At 35.4% G+C, this 24,705-nt stretch overlaps 1 protein-coding gene, 4 long non-coding RNA genes and 1 pseudogene across 11 annotated transcripts in view; all 6 read right to left on the bottom strand.

Annotated features, from left to right (window-relative positions):
* Positions 1–787: 787 nt before the first annotated feature.
* LOC116136121 lies at positions 788–3,159 on the bottom strand (annotated as a pseudogene).
* Positions 3,160–4,127: 968 nt separating this feature from the next.
* Positions 4,128–24,705, bottom strand: part of LOC116136249 — a 54,988-nt gene continuing 34,410 nt past the window's right edge. Inside the window, exon 3 of the long non-coding RNA XR_004129012.1 lies at positions 4,128–4,210. This is a non-coding gene — a long non-coding RNA (uncharacterized LOC116136249). The remainder of the gene's footprint in view (positions 4,211–24,705) is intronic.
* On the bottom strand, positions 8,613–9,548 carry LOC116136248. Its single transcript, XR_004129011.1, has 3 exons — positions 9,521–9,548; positions 8,867–8,932; positions 8,613–8,730 (listed from the first exon to the last, which is right to left on the bottom strand). It is a non-coding gene; the product is annotated as an uncharacterized LOC116136248 (long non-coding RNA).
* The window catches only part of LOC116136242 (putative disease resistance protein RGA4), a 42,485-nt gene continuing 28,052 nt past the window's right edge, over positions 10,273–24,705 (bottom strand). Inside the window, exon 2 of the mRNA XM_031421976.1 lies at positions 10,273–10,315. Within this exon, the coding sequence (XP_031277836.1) occupies positions 10,301–10,315 (15 nt within the window). The 3' untranslated portion in view covers positions 10,273–10,300. The remainder of the gene's footprint in view (positions 10,316–24,705) is intronic.
* Positions 14,341–16,809, bottom strand: LOC116136247. Of its 2 annotated transcripts, none has more exons than XR_004129009.1 (4): positions 16,697–16,809; positions 15,554–15,654; positions 15,023–15,171; positions 14,341–14,889 (listed from the first exon to the last, which is right to left on the bottom strand). It is a non-coding gene; the product is annotated as an uncharacterized LOC116136247 (long non-coding RNA). The 2 variants fall into 2 exon arrangements; XR_004129010.1 differs by having other exon boundaries at positions 15,048–15,171.
* LOC116136244 overlaps positions 17,352–24,705 on the bottom strand; it is a 29,087-nt gene continuing 21,733 nt past the window's right edge. Inside the window, exons 1-9 of one of the 6 annotated variants that reach the window (XR_004129002.1) lie at positions 19,757–20,387; positions 19,568–19,647; positions 19,402–19,468; positions 19,091–19,285; positions 18,671–18,882; positions 18,488–18,570; positions 18,244–18,397; positions 17,945–18,037; positions 17,352–17,827 (exon numbers count right to left, since the gene is read on the bottom strand). This is a non-coding gene — a long non-coding RNA (uncharacterized LOC116136244). Of the gene's footprint in view, positions 17,828–17,944; positions 18,038–18,243; positions 18,398–18,487; positions 18,571–18,663; positions 18,883–19,090; positions 19,469–19,567; positions 19,648–19,756; positions 20,388–24,705 lie in introns of those variants that run through there. The other 5 variants (XR_004129005.1, XR_004129001.1, XR_004129006.1 and 2 more) reach the window with 5 other exon arrangements.

Here is a 24,705-nt window from a genome sequence, read left to right as displayed (position 1 = left end):
TCAACACAATATTCGAGTCACGATCGGCAAACGAGGGGCTACCAAGTGCTGGGGTTAGATGGGTTTTGTAGAGCAAAGGCCGATGGTTCAGGTGATGGTATCGGATTGAATTTTGGACGCCAAAATCAACCGAAGTTTTGCCAAAAAAATCAATCAAATCGCGAAAGTATATGCTAGTCACAACTAGCAAACGAGAGGCTACCAAGTTCTGGGGTTAGAAGAGTTTTATAGAGTAGAGAACGATGGTTTAGGTGATGGTGTCGGGTTAAATTTTGGTCGGAAAAATCAAAACCTAAACAGATCGCAAGAGTGTATTTGCAAGATTGCAAACCTATAAGAACTGATGTAGAGTTTTCAGGGGTGTGTTTGCAAGATTTCAAACTTTATGGATCACCAGAGACCGCCAGTTTAACTGATCGAACTAGTCAATCTGAGACCCAACCCCTTGGCCAGGTGACACCCTAGGTCGAGTTTAAGAACACCGGTTAGACCACTTCGTCGAGGAATATAAGGTTTGTCATCTAAGTGTCAATATCCTCATTTTTAAGATCATTAGAAGTCGAAAACAACTCAAATCAAAAGAAGATCCTAATGTTTTACTTATTAGTCTATTGACGTTATGTTATTACTGTTATCATAATATGATCCTCTGAAGAAAAATGCAAAGATCTTGTAAACCATCGACACTGTTCTATAATCTATATCAATTCTCTAGGCAATGGGAAAATTCTCCTCTAAATTAGGGATGCAAGACTATGAAAGAAATAAAATGTACAAGCTTATACAATAATTTCAAGTTCACAATCTCATGTAACAACAAAGTACTTCAACAACCAGATGCAGCAATTTTCTGCAAAGCAAGAAATTGATTTCACCATGAAAGTTTAAAATCTATCCATTAACCATGCACTTTTCAACTGTTACAAGTATTTACTTTACTAATAGATACTCAAGATCATCAGTATCTAAGAAATTATAGCAGCAAAACTTATTTCGGGAACCTAAAAAAGAGGGAAAAATTAGAAATTTGGCAGCAAAAGCCGAAAATACGCTAGTAGGCTTCATCACAAGAGAACGATCTTATATAACACTAGCGGCCAGTGTTTTCTTCTCAAAGCAGGGAACTAAGTTGTTAATCTTCAACTTAAATGGATCAGTTTGCTTTCGTGTTTTCAGGAAAAGGTATTGAAGCACAGCAATGATAATAGCCACTTTCATCAAATACAAATCTCTGTGAAAGATGAGCTTCGGGGATAATATACTCTCTCCATTCCTCAGATCCATATTGCTTGAAAATCCTCGTGCATCAAATGAACAAGCTTTCTTGTCCTACTCTTGCTGTACAATCCAGTTTAGTTTCATACATCAGTCAGAATAGAGCTAAAGAAAATAAAGAAAAACCAAAGGGTTTATAAGCCATGGAATAACAAAGAGACAAAAAAGAAACGGGCACCTTTTCCGATGCCTTGCATTCATCACAGTGGCATGCAACTGCAATTTGCGGAAACAACCAACTGTTAGTAATAATATTTTTTAGTGAAGATAAATGAACAACACAAATACACAGATAGTTAGGTAACACGGCTGTGTACTGGGCAACCAACAGAGTTCAAATTAAGCAGCAGATATCATTGTTGAAGTTTGAAAAAGAAAGAAATAAAATAAAATAGAAAAGAACAAGAACAAGAACAAGAACAAGAAGACACTTAACATAACATAAAATTACAAAAGCAAATACTTGAATGGTCCTATATTGTACCTTCAACTTCTGTGTAGCATCTTTCTCAAGCACAAGTCCAGCTTCATTAAATGCATCAATGATGACTTCTAAGAAGGTTCAGGAAATTCGAAAGACTCCACTGAATTAATAAATATGACAAAAAATTGATAAAACTAGACAATATTGTACTCTATTTTTCCACTGTGTTTCCAAGTGTAGCAGAAAAAGTAGAAGACAATGATATTGACAATTAAGAAATGACGATACGACATGCACAGAGAAGTCGACCATCATCACCATTTCTTCCACTGGAGCGTAGAGTACACGAGCTTTGGCCGAAGAACCTCTCATTAATTCCTGCACAGAGAAAGGTTGATCCCAAATAAGATATTATGCACTAATTGCATTTAAACATTAGCAGACAACCTTCACCTGTCTATGTCCCGTCAGCTCAAAGATTCAAACTCAATAACAAAACCATAAGCTGTATTTGAACTTGAAAACAATTTTACCGCCCCTTTAGTCTTACAAAGATGGGTCGATTATCCAAGGCATCCATCACTTTCAAGGAAATACTCTGACAGAAACATAAAGCATTATAACACAAGAATGCTACTATCAACCAATAGCTTATTGAAAAGAAATCTACCTTCAAAACCTCAATAGCTGCGTTAACTCGGTCCTTGTTCAACAATTTCAACATCAGCACAGTTAAGTGAAAGGTTTTTGATTTATAAACCTAAATCTGTTGACAACAATACAGCATTATTGTCAGAGTAAGAAAAGGAGAATCAAAGACTATATAAAATGCCATGGCCAATATGTTAGTGCATGGTTCCAGTGTTGTCCTCTGGAGAAGATGCCCAAAGAAATGAACTTAGTCACTTACCCTGTAGAACTTGGGGTAATATCCAACTGCTGAGGACTGAAGTCATACATGTTGTAATTCTTCTTTTTCTTCCCCCATCCTTCTCATCCCGTAATTTGGAGAACTCAGACAGGTGAGACAAGTGAAGAATGAGCACTTGTTTCATCTGGTATATTGTATTCCTTGATCCTTCACATGCACCAAACAAAAATATGGCCAATCACATGGTTTCTCATTTCAGTGCCAACATATCAGATACAATTCTTTTTGGGGCAGTATCTGCATCACTCACATTTTTCAAATTTCCCCAAAAAAAGTAACTCGAAGAGAACTATAAATTCTCAGTATTAACCATACATCTGTCCTGCATTTTAAGAAGGAAAACAGTTTAACCAGTCACCCAACGTTGCTTTCAAATGAACATCAAGATACCAGAAAGAATAGAACTAGTGATTAGCCATAATTAATCTAACCAGTTTAATTTTTGGGGCACGAGACAAACCATTAGAGTCCTCAGTCCTGTCCTGTTCCTTTTAACACCGTCTTCTAGACCCAACTGTTTGATGGTCATATTATCACCAAACATATAATAATATAAAACAGAGACCTTAAAAAGAAGGCAGACCAAACCGAGACAGTTAAAAAAAAAAAAGAGAAATGTTACAGCAACCTTCCCGTTTCAGCTGCAGCTGGTATTCTCTCTTGTAAGCTACAAATCATTGAGGCGATTTCAACAACTAATTTTACTTAACTATCAATTTCATTTGAAATGATACAAAACATTGATAATGATTGTGATAAAAAAAAAACCAGTCTACTTTTGAAGAAAGCTCCATGCTTTAACAATAATATTGAGTGATGAGCTGTGTCTAATGAATTCAAAGAAGAATCTACCCCTGTAATATTAACTCATGTTATTAGTATTGACATCTGAAGACATAGAAAGTATAACAAATCAACCATTATATTACCTGGTTTCAGAATTGTCCTCTGGAGAAGGCAAAATCTAGTTTACTGAAACAATATGCTGCATTAACTAATTGTTTGAACTTAATTGAAAACTATCTTGACCATCAGAGAATGAATACAAAGGAATGGCATCCAAGGCTTTTAGAGGCAATTGCCAACAAATTTAACTGATTATCAATGAAATACACTATTACTTACAATCTCATTCAAATGGTGAAGGATATGGTTGAGTTGAATCCTGACATGATTGGAACACAAGAAGCTCTAAATTCCATTGCTGAATGAAAGCTTGTCGTCAAGGAAAGCCAAGGGTTGTAATTCTGCTCTTAGAGACTAATCCATGGTTAACCTTGTAGATGAATGTGCATATTCCTAGCCTGCGGACAAGGGCATCTTGTTGATGGAACAAATGTGACGGAGCTGACGAATGTTTTTTGTGACGCAGAATCTTTTAGAACACATTAGGTTGTGTCCGAATTCCGCTAGAAGAGAAAATAGAAATGGATTTTATCCATTGTGCAGGTTGTATCACAGGATATCTTGGAGATAACAAGATTGATTTGAGGGTTGACCAAGACCCGCTCTGCAATACAATTACAAATTGCACTCAGAGTTCCAATCCATGAAGATTTATTGTTGAATTCTCCTGCATCCTTTCAGTAAAAGAAAAAGAGGGGGTAACAGAGTGTCATCTTGCTTTAAAATTCAACCAATATGATACAAATTGTGACATTAAGAAGCAAAAATTACTTACAGGATTAAGTTGACAGTAATGGAGAAAATCTGAATACTAATACCTTTTGCTAGTCACAACTTCTTTTTAGCAACCTTGGCTAAAAAGCAATAATCTGCATAGAACAATGCCTATATCGATAAAAACTTAATTCTCAAGACGACAAGAGCAAGAAGGAAATAGAAACGTATAGAAGCCACCAAGCAAATGTGGAAACAAAACATTAGGCACTTGTTTCTCGGAAATATTTTCTGTTTGTTGCAAGAAAAATCGGTTCTTCGTAGTTCTGTTCTTCAGGTATATTTTTCTGCTGATAAGTAACAAAGCTGTATATTGTCAGCATAATTAGCATAATAGCAAATCAATTCTGCATATAAAGAAAAACAAACATGACCAGCCAATATTTTCTGTGACATAATTTTGATTGGACATATGTAATGAAGAAAGTATAGAGAGGACTTACCAAGATAATAGCCAATTTGATCTTTGAAACAGATTCAGTTTGATTGCTTTTCTTAACTTCCAGAAACCATTCTCCATTTGTCATACTTGGTTCACTGCATCAAAACTAAAACACGCGTGCTGCATAATTGATCGGATCCATCCAACCTTAAGAGACAACCAATGGCGGAAATTTAACATTTAAAGCTTCAGAGTTCAGTTATGAAAAGTTCTTTGTTTAACTGCTTTGAATAGTCAGAAAAACAGATTTTGCAAGACATTATCTCCAGAAAAATTGAAACAGCTTAGATGAAAATCAAAACAGAGATCATACAGATAACAGAAATGAAAAGCATTACTGCAAATCCTCTTCTCTTCTCCATTATCACATTCTGCTATTCTCTATCTTGTAGACCACAATGCATTATGCCATTTTTGATAAATTTCTTTGCCCCAGTGAAAAAAATCCCAACCCTGAACACTGATTCATGATTATTATCGTTGAAATCTTAGTAATGCAAAATGGTAACTCAAAGACTATATAATCTGCCATTGACTATGATATACCTCCCATTAAGCATGTTTACAAATACAAAGGGCATAAGGGACAATAGGGTCAAAGGGTAAAGAGTGTGAGGTGCTTGCTGTTAGTTGTTAGAGAAATTGGTTACAGCCACGTGTGAAGGGAATCAAAGTTGTTAGTAGAATAGTAGTCATGAAGGTAGTATAAATAAAGTCAGTTTTGGTGAAGGGGAGGGGAGATCAAATAGTGTCATTGTGAGGTTCCCCAGCTCCTCGAATTGCTGGGATCTATCTGTTGAGTTTATCAATTGTTTTGGTTGTTCTTTGTTTTTCTCCATTAATATACTTGGTTGAGGCTTGTTTGAGGTGAACATATTCTGTTATCTTGTACTGTTTGGCTATTGTTTGTTAGCAGTGCAGGGAGTCTCATCAATGGTATTAGAGCCAAGGTTGGGGAACGGTAAAAGCTGAAATGGAGACTAGGATGGGAAATATGGAAAAAGATATGAGATCGATGAAAGAAGATTTGAGAACGATCAAAGAGTGCTTGAAGGAGATGCTAGCATGGATGAGGCGAAAGGAGGAGGAGGAAACCAAAGGAGTTAAGAGGGATGTGTCAACGGAAATAGCGGTGAAACAAAATCGAAACCAAGGGGAAGAGAACAGTGAACCCAATGCAAACCAGAACGGCAAACCCATAGTTACTGAACGAAATCGACCAGAGTCCGATGGCCGGAGAATCGAAATACCGATATTCATGGGGAAGAATCTGTACGTTTGGTTATTCAGGATAGAAAGGTATTTTAAGGTGTATCAGGTGGCTGAGAACGAGAGGTTGGCCACGGTGGCCGTTTGCATGGAGGGCGACTCGATCAATTGGTTCCAGTGGATGGAGGTGCTAGCTCCGATGACGACATGGGCCGCCTTTAAACTTGCCTTGCTTCATTGGTTCAGTGGCTCACACGAAGAAGGGTCGTACAAGATCCTAATGGGAATCCAACAGACCGATATAATGGAAGAATATCGCCGGAAGTCTGAAGCTCTATCTGCTCCATTGTGTGAAGAAAAAGAAGACATATTGTGGGCCAACTTCTTAAACGAGCTTAGACCAGAGATAAAAGCTAAAGTCAAATTGGGCCAGCCCAATTTATTAATGCAATTAATTAAGTTAGCCCAGAAAATAGAGCAGAATAATTGGGTTGCAGAAGAAATGAAGTTTGGGCTTAAGACAGCTGAATAACCAGTTGGGCTGTATGGGTTTAATGGAGGAATTATTTCAGTTGGGCTGGGTAAACAGGGAATAACACATACAATTGAGTGTGGGCTTGAGCAATTGGAGAATGGATCTGTAAGTGGACTTGGGTCAACTAGGTATGGGTCAAGGCGGGTAATTAGATCAAAAGAAATTGGATCTAGGGTTCATATACAACACAATCGCTCATTCTACAGCCCTAGAACATATCCCCTTCTCAATCAACAGCGACACTCCGTCAACCCCTCGTCGGAGCGCCGACCAAGGGAGGAGGGGCAGTCGAGCCCGGCGCCGACTTCCGGTCACCAGAGTACAAGCTAGACAGCTCTTCGAAAAATCGATTCCAACGTCTCTCAACTGCGAACGACCCCTTCTCGGCGAATGATAGAAGATGAGAAAGAATTGAGTAAGGAAGCAGAGGGCAATAAAGGAGTGGAGGAGCGGTGTGGTGTCGGGTGAAAATTTTCCATCTCCCCACCTTGAGGACAAGGTGGTTCTTCAAGGGGAGGGTATTGATAGACCTCCCATTAAGCATGTTTACAAATACAAAGGGCATAAGGGACAATAGGGTCAGAAAGGGGTAAAGAGTGTGAGGTGCTTGCTGTTAGTTGTTAGAGAAATTGGTTACAGCCACGTGTGAAGGGGAATCAAAGTTGTTAGTAGAATAGGTAGTCATGAAGGTAGTATAAATAAAGGGTCAGTTTTGGTGAAGGGGAGGGAGATCAAAATAGTGTCATTGTGGGAGGTCCCCAGCTCCTCGAATTGCTGGGATCTATCTGTTGAGTTTATCAATTGTTTTGGTTGTTCTTTGTTTTTCTCCATTAATATACTTGGTTGAGGCTGGTTTGAGGTGAACATATTCTGTTATCTTGTACTGTTTGGCTATTGTTTGTTAGCAGTGCAGGGAGTCTCATCAACATATATTACCAAGATTAATACTTTCACAAATCAAAAGCAGAGAGGATTTCTAAAGAAACCTGTTGCATGTCTGTATATTAGCATATTGAAGTTCAATTTCGAATCTATATTTCAGAAATTTGAAAATAAATTCAAAAACCATGCTGCACATTTGAGGCAATAGCACCATATACAACTTGATACTAAATGTCATCTAATTCTAGATTAGAAAAACAAAAATTGAAATAGGATGATCAATAATCACCTTTGGCTTGTGGGTTGCTGGTAGCTGCTGTCAAATTGATAATTCAATTTGTGCTTCCTTGTAGGAACGAGTATGACCATCAATTTGATGTCCTTCAGGAATAGGACATTTATGAATTATCACTGATATATCGAGTTTTGTCTTATGGAAAAGGCCACCTGGTAGTGCATTTAACTTGGTCTGGCCTACACCGTAAAGAGCAACCGGGAGCTCAGCCTCTCATGGTGGTGTCGACGGTGGCTGGAGACGGTGAAATGGTGCTGGTCATGGTGGAAAACGAATCACCGGCAGTTGGAGAAGGTGGTTTGCAGCCAAGGGAGGCTTCCAGTGGGGGTTCTCGGCGGCCGGTGGCGAAACGATGACCCGAAGGTACCGAGAGGTCGCTCTCGAGCTGGGGAGTGAGGATCGGTAGCTTGGGAGGTGCAACGTCGCCGGAAAGTGAGCGAAAACTCGCCTGGAAGCCGAAGAGTCACAATACGTAAAGTGATGAAACTCGCCGGAAAACAGTCATATCGGCGGCAAGGAAGCTTGGGGAAGGTGAGATGGCGCTAAGGGAAGATGACCCAACACTCGGGAAGCCGAACCTTCGTCGAAAAATGGAAGAAACTCGTCGGAAGATGAAAGGTCGCACGATGGAAGCCCAAACGCCGCCGGATTCCGTTAGATCTACGGTGGAGATCATGGTGGAGGATGAACCGGCACAAGGGGGAGGTCAAGATGGCCGGGAAAGGCCGGAATCCGACGAACGGTGAGGGTTTTCCGGCTGCCCTCCTGGTTTTGCGCAACTTCATTTATTTATATAGTAATCTCGGAAAAAAATTTTATCCCTGCACGATTGAAAAGTGACAAAATAAGCCTCATAGAAATATTACAGTTTAACCTCTGAACAGCATAAAAGGGACAAATTCAGCCCTGATGAATAAACCACAACCTAATATCAACTTACACTTCTCAAAAATCATTCCAAACATACAACATTTATAAGAAAACATTAGAACTTGTAAAATCTTTCCACTGGAGCGTAGAGTACACGAGCTTTGGCCGAAGAACCTCTCATTAATTCCTGCACAGAGAAAGGTTGATCCCAAATAAGATATTATGCACTGAATTAACATTCAAACATTAGCAGATTCTCAACCTTCACCTGTCTATGTCCCATCAGCTAAAAGGCTGTATTTGAACTTGAAAAACAATCTTACCAGCCCCTTTAGTCTTATAAAGATGGGTCGATTATCCAAGGCATCCATCACTTTCGAGGAAATACTCTGAGAGAAACATAGAGCATTATAACATCAAGATTCAAGAATGCTACTATCAACCAATAGCTATTTGAACAGAAATTTACCTTCAAAACCTCAATAGCTGCGTTATAACATTGATCTATCAAGAAATATTTAATTAAATCATGTTATAGCTTCACAGCACCAAAACAAAATATTTACATTGAGTTTATTTAATAAGGAAAACAATGTATTATAGTATCCATATAAGAGTAACCAAACCTCAATGAGCAATCAAAGGATTTCACAAAGCAAACTTGGTAAGAAGTTTCCAAACAAGCTGCATGATCAATCTAATGGTTGGATTACCGGAATTACAGATAAAATGATCTTTATGTAACTGGTTTTGACTGGTCTTAAACTCCCTTCTTTTCAACATCTGATACAAAATTAACATTTTTAAAAAGTAATTTTCGAAAAAACAACAATAAATAAGCTGAAGTGATTGAATATTTAAAAAGAAATTGAGAAGATAAGTTTGTACTGTTGCTTCAGACAATAATATAATTTGATTAAAAAAATGTTATCTGGTTCTTAGATTAGAAAACAAATAACAGAGCATACTGTAATTACCTTTGGTAGTGGGTTGATGTTTATTGCCTCCGTTTGACCTATTCATAATTGAATTTGATGTTAGGGATGTGAGAGATCTTGGACCAGTCTTCTCCTATTCCCTCTTTGTATCGTTCTTTCAGAATAGGACATGCAATAATCTCCAATTCCTTGAGTGTTGTCCTCTGCAGAAGGCTGTCTGGCAGTGCCTTTAATCCGTAGCAGGATTCGATTATCAAGGTAGCAAGACATGGCATGAATCTAATATGTTCTTCTCCTTCTCCCTTCTTTGCATTATCGTAAGTCCACTCTTCCCAACCTCTCATACCCAAAAATTGGAGTTGTTTCAATTTGGGGAAGAAAGCAGAGGATGAAGATGATGAAGAGGCTTCACTTTCAATTCCCCAAAATTCATCATCCACTTTTTTCACATTGTCTATCCAAGATATAGATAGTTCTTCAAGGGATGACAATTCTCCCAAAGGATGCAAATTCTTACAGTTTGAGCAAAACCTAAGACTTAAACTCTTCAGCTTGGTTAATGACGTCTTCCAAGTGGAGGGGAAAGTTCTGCCTGCGTATAAATAAATCGACAACTGCTCTAATTCTGGAGGTGGTTGTAAAGCTTCAAGGACTATTTCATAATCCTCACACGATATTCCCCTTCTTCATCAATTTTCCACGTACTTACAATTTCCGTTCTCTTATCGAATTTTAGATCCAGACTAGTAAGGTTTTTCTTATTTATGAGTGCTTCTCTCATTTTACCATCACTCACATTTGTCACATTTCCCAACCCTCTTATTTGAAGGCTCCCTTCAAGATTATTCAAATTTTTAATTTCTTCAAGCCTACATGCTCTACTATCTATTATAGCAAATTCCGATAATGTTTGGAGACCTGTTAATTTCTCAATCCCTTTTGGTATGTAAAGCAACGACAATGTCTTATTTTTTAAACGCCTCAAATTTACTAATTTTTCTATCCCACCAGGTAATTCAGTTACCATACAATGAGTAATATCTAAAGTATGCAAATTATATAATTCACACAAACTTTTAGGTAATTTTGTGATATTTGATTGCCAACTAAAATCAAGATATCTCAAATGTATCAATTTTTCTATCTCTTTTGGAATCTCTATAACTTCATGATCAGAATCTGCGGTGAACTTCAATGCCCTTAAACATGTCAATTCACATAACTTTGGAAAAACATCACTTGACAATGACTGGACATCCTGAATCACAAGACTACGTAGACTTTTGACACTATAAATGGACATGGGAAATGGAACCCCTCTGTTAAGCTTTAACATTAAATGACGAACATTTTTGTTGCAAGAGTTTATAAACGGATCATTATCACCGATATTGACTTCTATAGCAAGACATTCACCATCACTTAAAAATAGCGCAAAGTCATGCACTATATCATGCATCTTACAGTCCTTTATAACATCTTCGTATTTTGAAAATTCTTGGAAGAAAGATCGTGTTACTAAGTGGTGAAAATACTCTTCACCTATTGTCTCTAACTTTGTATCTTTTTCTAACCCCAAATAACCTTGTGCCATCCATAATTTAATTAATTCATCTTTTCTTATACGGTAATCTTTTGGAAAGATAGAACAATAAGAGAAACATTTTCTTATTGAGGATGGCAAATCGTTATAACTCAACATCAAAGGGGATAGAAGACCCTTTTCAATCTCCTCTAATTTCCACATCTCACTATATAAAACACGTTGCCATTCATCTCTACTCCTCTTAAACTGCAAAAGACTCCCAATGGTTTTTGTAGCAAGAGGTAACCCCTTACACTTCTTAACTATTTCCCTGCCAATTTCTTCTAATTTTTCACTCTCATGAGTAGGTCTTTCAGAAAGAGCTAGCCTCCTAAATAGTTCCCAATTCTCTTCATAGGACAACTCCTTAACATTGATAATATCAATTGACTTCATAATACGTGTAACCGACTCTTTACGCGTAGTAATTAAAATTTTACTTCCATGGAGACCATTTTTCAAACAATGATAGAATGGTTCCCATTTATTGTAATCTTCATTCCACACATCATCTAAAATAAGAAGAAATTTATTACCCGCAATAGAGTCATGAATACGTTGAAGAAGAGATTGTAGATCTTTTACATTAGGAGTAGAAACTTTTAGAGCTTCAATGATCACTCTAGCGATCTTGAACTCATCAAAAGGATTTGATACACACACCCATATTATTGAATTAAAATGGCTCTTTACTTCATCATTATTGTAGGCAAATTGAGCAAGAGTTGTTTTTCCAATTCCTCCCATCCCTACAAGTGAGATGGTTTGGAGGCTTTGTTCTCTACTCTCACACAATAACTTGCGTACTAAATTATTCTTCTCAACATCTCTACCACATATATCAGATACATCAATAAAAGAAGTAGTTTGCATTGGTTGATAATCAGGTCTCTCATTAGCTGGAATGACATTAAGATTATAATCACCTTTTTCTTTTGCAATAGCATCTAACTTCCTATTTATCTCTGCTATCCTAACTGCAATGTCATGACGTAAAACAACTTCTTTGAAGCCAAAGCAAGGAGAGGAAAAAAAACAACATACCTTCTTCTTAGGAGCAAGAGCATTATGAACATATCCTCCCTCAATTTTCAGTTTCATCATTTCAGTTTTCCACTCATCCAACACATCTTCCACGTCATAGCATGCGTCTTTGAGCCGATTCAGCCAAACTCTCACAGCTCTATACTTCATCTGTTTTTGGTCTGCATCAAGTAGCACAGCTTGAATGGCTTCAAGATTGTTCTTAAGCTTGTCTACTTCTTCTTCAACGTCTCCCACTAGCCTCACCTGTTCTCCTATGAAGCCAGCAGTTGGAAGTAGAATTGAATCCAGCAGCTCCAAGGCAACCGAAACAATTGCTTCAGCCATACTCAGATATGGTCAATAATCTGAAAGAGAAGAAATGGAGATTTTTGTTTCGTATGCTTTTGTGTGATGATGGTGAATGCTGCCAATGGTGAATGCTGCCATCCATTCATATACTGTCCTAAAATTTATTGCATATTGCAGAAGTCAACCAACCGCGTTTAATATTGAAATGTATTTTTCAATTTTTTTTTCCAATATATGTGAAAGTAACGTAATTGTTATCATTAATTGCGTTCAATTCTTTGCCGTCAATATTCTTTAGTTAGTTTTAACAGGATAAAGGGTAAAAGAGTTAATGTTCCTAAAGTTTTATAATTATGAAGGGTTAATACTATGACACCCCTAAAACTCATAAAATTAAAAAACTTTCACATTAAAATCCCCAAAAATTACCACACAAACGCCCTGCTATTAGTTTTTCTTGTTAAATATGAGAGTTGACCAATTTTGACTAAACACGGTTGTGAATTTACATTGATTATATTTTGAACTTGACTATTTTACCCTAAAATTGATTAACAACTCATTTTTACATTTAAAGAAAAAGTAAAATAATTAAATATTTTTTTCTTTAAATTCCTAAATAATTCTAACCCTCAACCTAAAATTACAAATATTTAAATAACAAAAAATTTAAAATACTTTAGAATTTAAAAAAATTAAGAATACTTAAAAAAAAAAAAAAAAAAACACAACTGAAAAAAAAAAAGCTAAAGTCTAAAAATTTTGTCCAAATGTCAACTTAGCAATTGGTTTTTTTTTTTTTTCTAATTTTTTTAACTTTCTAAAGTTTTGCAATTTTTTTATTCTTTTAATTTTTATGCAGATATTTCTGAATTTTTTAATTTTTCCAAATTTTTTAAGTTTACCTTTTCCCATTTTTTAGTTTCATTTTTTTTAGATTTATTAGTTTCTTTTAAAATAATATATAACAATTTTTAATATTTATATAATTTAATAATTTTTTTTTTTTTTTTTTTGGTGTCTAACATGTGAAGGAGGGGCTACGCTTGGTTGGTCTATAATAAATTATATAATTAAAACAATTCATAAAAAATAAAAAAAAAAAAAAAAAAAAAAAAAAAAAAGCCCTCAACTTAGCCCACTCACCCACATTGTCGCTCCTCTCTCTCTCACTCTCCATATCCCACAATCTTCCTCTTTGTCACCCATAGTTGCCGCCCCTCTCTCCCCTCTCTAACCCATTGCCACCACTCGTATCAAACCCCATACCCCGCAACTGCTAGTCTTCTCTCCCTCCAAACCTGGATGTCGTTGGCCCGGCCGTCTCGAAATCCCCCAACTTATAACTTAATTCCTAATAATTATACAAACTAAACTAAGAATTTCACTAAAACTCAAAAACATAAACATAGTTTGATATAATCACAAAGTACAAGTTTATATTATAATTATCTTAATTCATAAAATCAATTTAATTTTCTATCAAAATAATAATGTGGGGGAATATCAATTTGCGGACACATTATATATATATATTTGCATTGACTTAAGTCAATTTTAATTAATTCTATAATTTTATAATATATATTTGCATTGACTTAAGTCAATTTTAAATAATTCTATAACTTCATAATCTCTATAGAGTATTGATGGGCCAGCATTCAAAACCAACAATAGGCCTTCTAAAACAAAAATATCATATTGTTAAAAGCAGGCACACAATGCTGTGGTATGCTTTTACATTAAACATGAATAAATTAAATGAAGAAATATAGAGAGCAATAATCATATACCCTTCAATTGTACTGCAACAGACTTATTGAAAGTTAAAGCCATGAATAGAAAGTCCGATTAACAAAAATGAATAATTGCAATTAAAACTATGTCTGGTAATTAATTTATGGGTTCAAAGGATTTTACAGACAGAATTTAGTGAAAATTGAGAAGCTCCCTTAGCTACATAATTGCTAACAAAATTAACTAATTACCACTGAAATACACTATTACTTACAATATCACTTCAAATGGTGAAGGATATAGTTGAGTTGCATCCTGACATGATTTGAACACAAGAAGCTCCAAATTCCATTGCATGAATGAAAGCTTGTCGTCAAGGGAAAGTTAGGGTTGTAATTCTGCTGTTGGAGACATATCCATGGTTAACCTTGAAGATGAATGTGCATATTCCATAGACTGCGGACAAGGGCATCTTGTTTGATGGAACCAAATAATGACGGAGCTGATGAATGTTTTTTGTTGATGCAGAAACTGTTCAGAATACATTAGAGTTGTGTCCGAATTCTCCTAGAAGAGAAAATAAAAATGGATTTTATCCATTGTGCAGGTTGTATCACAGGATATTCTTGTAGATAACAAGATTGATTTTGAGGGTTGACCAAGACCATGCTCTGCAATACAATTACAAGTTGCACTCGGAGTTCCAATCCATGAAGATTTATTGTTGAATTCTCCTGCTTCCTTTCAATACCTGGAAAAAGAGGGGGTAACAGTGTGTCATCTTTGTTGTAACTGCTTTGAATAGTAAAAAAAAAGACTTCGCAAGACACTATCTCCAGAAAAATTGAAACAGCTTAGATGAAAAATCAAAACAAAGGTCATACAGATAACAGAAATGAAAAGCATTACTGCAAATCCTCTTCTCTTCTCCAGTTGATGACATTCTGCTATTCTCTATCTTGTAGACCTCAATGCATTATAGCCATTTTTGATAAATTTCTTTACCCCAGTGAAAAAATCCAACCCTGAAACGCTGATTCATGATTATTAGCGTTGAAATCTTGAGTAATGCAAAATGGATAACTCAAAGACTATATAATCTGCCATTGACTAATATATTACCAAGATTAATACTTTCACTAATCAAAAGCAGAGATAATTTCTAAAGAAACCTGTTGCATGTCTGTATTTTAGCATATTGAAGTTCAATTTCGAATATATATTTTAGCATATTGTCTTCTGGAATAGGCCACCTGGTTGTGTATTCAACTTGGGAGGAGCATCCAATTGCTAAAGAACATGGATATGACATAATTGAAATTTTAACTGATGAAGATGATTACTCTAAAACTTCCAGAAGACGTAACGACAAAAACAATAAAGATAAGAAAAGAGAGACTTTGAAGAAAACCAACCAAAACTCGGACAGGCAAGCAAGACGAGTGAAGGCTGTTATTGAAAATCCTCCTCTTCTACAGCTGGTCATATCCAGCCATTCTCTCAATCTCAAGAAAACCTGTTGACACTTTCATGTTTATTTTAATACTGAAAACTTAACAGTAAAGAGATTTTTATTATTATTAATTATACCTAAGATATTAGCTTACATATCATAAACATCCCCTTAGTTTTCGTTAACGAATTATTGCTATTGAGAGAGAGCATAAGAAACTTTTGATTTTCCATGGAAAAGATTTCAGTCCCAATAAATCCAAGTCACTGTATATTTGGGCCAGTGGGGATTGGGCTGAGCTTGGCAAAACATTGGAGTCCTGGACCAATACCAAGAAACTATTAATTATTAGGAGAGATTGGCCTAATCCATTATGAACTCCGACTTTTCAAATACTAAGAAATATTCTCCTAAAACTAACAACCGTTAATCAAATCTTAACTTCAAAACAACATTTTGTTATACAAAGAAGAGTGAATTACAGGAGAATCACATGTTTTTTTCTTCCTTTTGTGTGCAAGTGAATTATTTGTTCTACCCTTATACAGATTAATGTCTATTAGAATTAAGAGGGGTCTGTCTAATAGTTTAAATTATAAGATTTAAAATATTCTAAGAATAAATTATGCAATCATTCATGCCTAATTAATTAATTTTAATATTGTACAAGGATGTTATATAAGTTATGGTATCAATAATTTCACTCATCATATCTTTTCATTAATCACGGAACTAATCATACCCATTCCTCATTATTTTAAAAATGAATTAATTAATTAATTAAGTATTGAATTAATGTTTTTAGTTTGTTGGGTGTTGATGATGTTATTTAAGAAGTCATGCCCAAGGGCAGCGGGGTTGTGTGGTTCCATGCATGGATTGACCAAGGTTCTACACTAGTTTAGGATATACTTAAACTTGAATTTCTTTTCTATCTTAATTATGGTTATGGCTTGTGGTGCTTATATCATTTTCTTTAGCAACCCTGTCTAAAAGGAACAATAATACATGCATTGAACAATGCTTATTATTAATGATAATTTAATTTTTCAAGAAAAACAGAAAACAAAAAGGATATAGAAATATAGATCTAATGGAAGCTCACCAAGCAAATGTGAAAACCAGACAGCTTCATCTCACACATTTTCTTTTTGTTGCAAGAATCATTGACTATCTGCCATTGGCCAAGAGTACATATCAGTTCTTCATAGCTTTGACCTTATGTGTATTTCCTCTGTTGATCAGTAACAGATATTTAGATTATACACATAATTAGCTTTTGCAGCACATCATTTTGAAGATTAAGAAAAACAACATAGCCAGTCAAAATTTTCTGTGAACTATATTCTTTTTAATGAGAATAACTAACCAATTTGATCTTTTGGGAACATACAATTTGATTCCTTTTCCTAATCATTTAGATTGACTTCTTCTCTCCTCTATTGCAGGGCAAGAAACTGCAAAGAGAGGAGAGAAAATATTTGTTTTGGTGCTGATTATTCAAAATGTTCAATCCTTCAAGAGTACATGCATGATCATCATTACCACTTATAACGAATTTCGACAATGTTTGAAGGCCACTTAATTTTTGAATCTCTTTTGGAATGTAACTTATTGATACAGAGTTGTTTATTAAACGCCTCAAATTAACTAATTTTCCCTTCCATGAGGTAATTCCCGTAGCATACAACCACTAATATCTAAAGTGTGCAACATGTTGAAACCACAGCCAAAACACACAACAAGTAAAGCAAAAAAGTAAAGAGGGCACAATCAATTTACCCTGGTTCGTTCTCAATTACTGAGAACTACGTCCAGCATTCAAATAGAACAATTTTATTGGGTTTCAAGAATCTGAAGAATACAATGATGAAAAAGTATTGGCAACTCACTTTTTCTCTCTATTTTTCTCACACTAGGGTTTTTCCACTATAACAATATGCGTATAATAGTAACCCCAACCCCATTTGGGCTAACCCAATCTAACTTGACCCAGACCCAAATATTTACAAATCAATTCTAAGCTCAATTACTAATTAGGCTTACTGTCAAGGAGGTGCTGCCCCCTCACCCCTGCCCCCTCACCATCGAACGAGACCCCGAATGCGTCAATGTAAGCCGATAATCCGTCAAAGTCACGCAAGAACCATATCCAACACAACACACAAACTTTCAGGGTAACTTTTCCACATAATTTCTTCATACTAGCCTTGTTAGCATGACTAGTAAATTGATTCTGCATTTTTAAGGAAAAAACAGAACTTATCACACAAAGGAATGATTTGGTTTCAAATAACCATCAATAAATGAAAGAAACACATAGAGCATTGAGAGAAAGAATCATATAACTAACCTTTTGAGTCCAATGACCAATTTATTTGGTGGTGTCATCCAAAATCAAAGTAACAATGACTTGTCATTAAAATAGCTTCCTTTTTTCTCTCCTCTATGAATAGAAAGTAACATTTCTTAATTTAAAATTAGCACTTAAATAATAAAATCAGACAATTATTTTTGAGAAGTGGAGCTGTGACCTTTAAGATATATTGACAGAGATTATATAGCATATTTCAAGGTATCAATAGAAATTTATTTTGCAGGAAAGACACACAGAAAGAAAGGAAATATAAATATAGACCTGAGGAAGCTCACCAAGCAAATGTGAAAACTAGACATTGAGCACCTGAGCCTCAATGAATTTTCAGAAATTATTGAGCAATAGAATTTGGTCCTTCAATATTTTCTCTGCTGATAGGTGAAGGAGCCTTAAATTCTTGGAATAGCTAGCATGAGTAGCAAATGAATTCTGGATATTAAAAGAAGAAACAAATCAATTCTGTGATTGGAATTTAAACAAATGAAGAAACAAAACAGATCAGTGACAAGCATGACTAACCAATTTGATATGTGCAGCAGGCACACCATTTGAGCCCTTTACAGAAAATTCTCAGCATATTTAGCCTTAGTAGTAAATCAATTCTGCATATGAGGAAACACACCATCACCAGTCAAATATCCACAATATGCTTTTTTATTGAACATAAATAAATGAAAGAACTGAGGGAGAATCACCACGCACAACTATCTAATTTGGTCCTCGGGGTAGAAACAAAATTTGATTCCTTCGTTGTAACTTCCTGGCACTGTTCTCCATAATACAAAATTTAGAAAAATGTTCTGGTGTAGCTGCTTCTCAGTAGTCTGAAAATATTTTTCATTCTAAATTAAGGCTGTTATTTCCTATTCTCAACCAATGCATCCTTGATTGACCACTGAATGCTAGAAGAACACCTGACATGAAAATATATTATTTTTGAGATTACAAATGGAATTAATGATTTAATTGATCATGAGCAAATCCTTTCACTTGTCAAAAGTTTCTTTAAGCAACCTTGTCTAAGAAAAGATTGTACTTGCTTAGGACATTAATTACCTATTAGGAATTAGAATTCTGTTTCTATAAAAGGATGTAGAAATCTAGACCCGGTGGAAAACTTACTAAGCAAGTGTGAAAACTTGACATAGAGAACTTGTTTCTTCAGCCACAATTTCTCTTTTGCACAAGGTCCTAAACGAAGTTTCTACCACTGATAAGTTGGTGCTTGACAACTGCTTTGACCATAAGCAGTCCCTCTGCTAATCATTGACAAAATTTTGAAATACTAGCCTTGCCAGCATGACCAGTAAATTAATTCTGGATTTTAAAGAGAACACAACCAGTCACACAATTGAATGATTTTCTTTCAAATTAAAAATCAATAAATAGGAAGCATTGCGAGAGTGTAGCTGTGAACATTAAGAAGTACTGACAAGGGTTACATAGGATAATTTGAGATTGATTGCTCTCGGTCAATTTTGTCTCCTGTGATACAAAGGTCTGTGGATGGAAATTAATGATTATTTTATTAAGCTAAAAGAGAATAAAATATTTTAGTATCCGGTGTCATTTGATGGAGAAAGTTTATGTAAAAAGAACCTCATTTTGTCATGTTCTTGTTACACATCATCTTCTGACCTTAAATTCCTTGAAATTGCGAGACAGATAAACTTGCTTCACTGCAATAAAATCGATTTATTCAAATAATCAAGTTTCCATATCAACAACTGAAATTACATACGAGAGAGTGTACAAAAATCATGTTATAGCTTATCAGTTGTTACATACCGTAAGTTTCTTTGATTAGATTTTGCTGTCTGGCACACTCATGCCTACCATGATGCTGGACTTGTCACCACTATGCATCGTTGGATGACCACTTAATACTAAAACCACACTGTGACATGAAAAAGAAACTATTATATAGGATTAAAGATATTCTGTATGTGAAGCATAAATCCATTCCCTAATCACAAGTTCTTTTCAGCAACATTGGTGAAAAAAATGATATATACTCATAAGTTAGTGTCTATCGTCAGTAGCAATTTATTTTCAAGAAAGATAAAAAGCATGGAGGAAATGCAAATGTGAAACCTAGACATTGAGTTCTTGAGTATTTTCTCTACTGTTCAGTAACAGAGTATTATATTATCAGCATAGATAGCCTTAGTAGCAAATCAACTGCGTGTGAAGAAACACAGGATAATAAGCCAGATACTCTGTAATGGTATTTTTGATTAAACATAAACCAATGAAGAAAAAATAGAGAGAAGTTACCAAGCATTACTAATCAATTTGATCTTTGGGGCAGAAACACAATATTGTTCGTTTCTAGCAACTTCAAGTGATAATTCTCCATTTCTGAGTAAAGTCATTTAGAATGACTCCTTCCTCCTCTGGTTGGTCGCATAATCACCCTCCTTTGTATTTTAACGAAAAAAATTGCAGTGAGACAAAAAGTATTTGTTTTGGAACAGGAAGTTGAAACTTCAAATATAAAGATCCATGCCTTAATATTAACAATACCACTTAAAAGAACAGGTTGCAACCTTTAAGAAGTAAGGAGATGTTATGCTATATATTTCAAGGCTAATTGACTCTGTCAATCTTCTCCAGTATGATAAGAGCTCCTGTCATATCTCTTCTTAGAGTCTTTTGATTTCTTCAAAAATATTTAGGATACATTAAACTTGGTCACTGCATCAAAACTAAAACATGGATGTTAAATTTTCTTAATAAAAAATAAAAAGCTATTCTCTATCTTGTAGACCACAATGCATTATAGTCATTTTTATAAGTTTCTTTGCCCCAGTGAAAAAAATCGAACCCTGAAACATAGATTCATGATTATTAGCATCAAAATCTTGAGTAATGCAAAATGGATAACTCAAAGACTATATAATCTTCCATTGACCGATATATTACCAAGATTAATACTTTCACAAATCAAAAGCAGAGAGGATTTCTAGAGAAACCTGTTGCATGTCTGTAAGCTACAAATCATTGAAGGCGATTTCAACAACTAATTTTATTTAACTATCAAATTCATATGAAATGATACAAAACATTGATAATGATTGTGACAAAAAAAAACCAGCTTACTTTTGAAGAAAGCTCCATGCTCTAACAATGATAATTGAGTAATGAGCTATGTCTAATGAATTCAAAGAATGAATCTACCGCTGTAATATTTAACTCATGATTATTAGTATCTACATCTGAAGACATAGAAAGTATAAACAAATCAACCATTATATTACCTGGTTTCAGAGTTGTCCTCTGGAGAAGGCAAAATCTTGTGTTCTGAAACAATATATGCTGCATTAACTAATTGTTTGAACTTAATTGAAAACTATCTTGACCATCAGAGAATTGAATACAAAGGAAATGGCATCCAAGGCTTTTAGAGGCAATTGCCAACAAATTTAACCGATTATCAATGAAATACACTATTAGTTACAATCTCACTTCAAATGGTGAAGGGTATGATTGAGTTGCATCTTGACATGATTGGAACACAAGAAGCTCCAAATTCCATTGCATGAATGAAAGCTTGTCATCAAGGGAAAGCCAAGGGTTGTAATTCTGCTCTTGGAGACTAATCTATGGTTAACCTTGAAGATGAATGTGCATATTCCATAGCCTGCGGACAAGGGCATCTTGTTTGATGGAACAAATGAATGACGGAGTTGATGAATGTTTTTTATGATGCAGAAACTGTTCAGAACACATTAGAGTTGTGTCCGAATTCTCCTAGAAGAGAAATAGAAATGGATTTTATCCATTGTGCAGGTTGTATCACAGGATATTCTTGGAGATAACAAGATTGATTTTGAGGGTTGACCAAGACCACGCTCTGCAATACAATTACAAATTGCACTCGGAGTTCCAATCCATGCAGATTTATTGTTGAATTCTCCTGCATCCTTTCAGTACCAGAAAAAAGAGGGGGTAACAGTGTGTCATCTTGCATTAAAATTCAACCAATATGATACAAATTTTGACATTAAGAAGAAAATATTACTTACAGGATAAAAGTCGACAATAATGGAGAAAATTCTGAATAACTAATAAATCCTTTCGCTGGTCACAACTTCTTTTTAGCAACCTTGGCTAAAAAGCAATAATATCTGCATAGAACAATGCCTATTATCAATAAAAACTTAATTCTTCAAGACAGACAAGAGCAAGAAGGAAATAGAAACGTATAGAAGCTCACCAAGCAAATGTGGAAACAAAACATTAGGCACTTGTTTCATCGGAAATATTTTCTGTTTCTTGCAAGAAAAATCGGTTCTTCGTAGTTCTGTCCTTAGGTATATTTTATCTGCTAATAAGTAACAAAGCTTTATATTCTCAGCATAATTAGCATTGATGGCAAATCAATTTTGCATATAAAGAAAAAACTAATATGATAGCCAATATTTTCTGTGACATAATTTTTTATTGGACATAAGTAAATGAAGAAAGTATAGAGAGGATTTACCAAGGATAATAGCCAATTTGATCTTTGGAACAAATTCAGTTTGATTGCTTCTCTTAACTTCCAGAAACCATTCTACATTCGTAAGTAGCACCATTTAACTGAACTTATTTAAATGAAGAATAGAGTTAATGATATGTCATACTTGGTTCAATGCATCATAACTAAAACACGCGCGCTGCATAATTGATTGGATCCATCCAACCTTAAGAGACAACCAATGACGGAAATTTAACATTTAAAGCTTCAAAGTTCAGTTGTGGAAAAGATCTTTGTTTTAACTGCTTTGAATAGTCAGAAAACAAACTTGGCAAGACATTATCTCCAGAAAAATTGAAACAGCTTAGATGAAAAATCAAAACAGAGGTCATACAGATAACAGAAATGAAAAGCATTACTGCAAATCCTCTTCTCTTCTCCGGCTGATCACATTCTGCTATTCTCTATCTTGTGGACCACAATGCATTATAGCCATTTTTTATAAATTTCTTTGCCCCAGTGAAAAAAATCCAACCCTGAAACACTGATTCATGATTATTAGCGTTGAAATCTTGAGTAATGCAAAATGGATAACTCAAAGCCTATATAATCTGCCATCGACCAATATATTACTAAGATTAATACTTTCACAAATCAAAAGCAGAGAGGATTTCTAAAGAAACCTGTTGCATGTCTGTATTTTAGCATATTGAAGTTCAATTTCGAACCTATATTTCAGAAATTTGAAAATAAATTCAAAAACCATGCTGCACATTAGAAATACAAAAATTGAATTAGGATGATCAATAATCACCTGTGGCTTGTGGGTTGCTGGTAGCTGCTGTCAAATTGATAATTCAATTTGGGCTTCCTTGCAGGTACGAGTACGACCATCAATTTGATGTGCTTCAGGAATAGGACATTTATGAATTATCATTGATATATCGAGTTGTCTTCTGGAAAAGGCCACCTGGTAGTGCATTTAACTTGGTCTGGCCTACACCGGGCAACCGGGAGCTCAGCCGCTCATGGTGGTGTCGATGGTGAAATGGTGCCGGTCATGGTGGAAAACGAATCACCGGCAGTTGGCGAAGGTGGTTTGTGGCCAAGGGAGGATTCCAGTGGTGGTTCCCGGCGGCCGGTGGCGAAACGATGACCCGAAGGAACCGGGAGGTCGCTCTCGAGCTGGGGAGTGAGGATCGGTAGCTGGGGAGGTGCAACATCACCGGAAAGTGAGCGAAAACTCGCCTGGAAGCCGAAGAGTCACAATATGTAAAGTGATGAAACTCGCCGGAGAATAGTCAAATCAGCTGCAAGAAAGCTCGGGGAAGGTGAAATGGCGCTAGGGGAAGATGACCCAACACTCGGGAAGCCGAACCTTCGCCGGAAAATGGAAGAAACTCGCCGAAAGATAAAAGGTCGCACGAAGGAAGCCCAAACGCCGCCGGATTCTGTTAGATCTACGGTGGAGATGACGGTGGAAGATGAACCGGCACAAGGGGAGGTCAAGGGTGACCGGAAATGGCCCGAACCCGGCGAACGGTGAGGGTTTCCCGGCTGCCCTCCTGGTTTTGCGTAGCTTCATTCATTTACGTAGAAAGAGAGAACTTTTGGTCCCTGCATGATTGAAAAGTGACAAAATAAGCCTCATAGAAGTATGCCAGTTTAACCCCTGAACAGCATAAAAGGGACAAATTCAGCCTTAATCAATAAACTACAACCTAATATGACTTAAACAATCTCAAAAATAATTCCAAATATACTAATAACAGTATTCCCAATAAAATTAAATAGTAAAATACCATTATTTTCAAAATATTATTCTATATTTTTCAATTTCTTTTAAACTCTCTTAAATTTGTTAATTTAACTAAACACTCCCAAATTTTTTTTTAGAAATTGTAAAAACACTTCAGTCACCCTCCGACAGTGGTGATCGACTGTCCGTATTTAATGGATGAGTTGGGGGTGTTTTTATTAACTTTTAATATTTTATTATAAGAGTGTTTAGTAAATAAACAAATATAAGAGATATTTTTGTTACTTTTTAAATTCTACATCGTAATACTTGCCCAATTTAATTTTTTTCAAAATATTATTTTAAAAACAATCAAAATAATGAACGAAAAGGACTCGTACATTTGTAAAAAAACATTAGAACGGGATTTCATGAATAAATTTATAAATTCATAAATTGTCTTAATATAATTCAATTAAATCACAACTAGGGTATTTTAATCACTTAAATAGTCATTTTCATGAGCCTAACAAGGTT

The sequence above is a fragment of the Pistacia vera genome, unplaced genomic scaffold (genome assembly GCF_008641045.1).
Source record: "Pistacia vera cultivar Batoury unplaced genomic scaffold, PisVer_v2 Contig31, whole genome shotgun sequence".
NCBI classification, from domain to species: Eukaryota; Viridiplantae; Streptophyta; class Magnoliopsida; order Sapindales; family Anacardiaceae; genus Pistacia; species Pistacia vera.
Note: the sequence above shows the minus strand (reverse complement) of the source record. Positions and strands in the feature narration are given on the sequence as shown.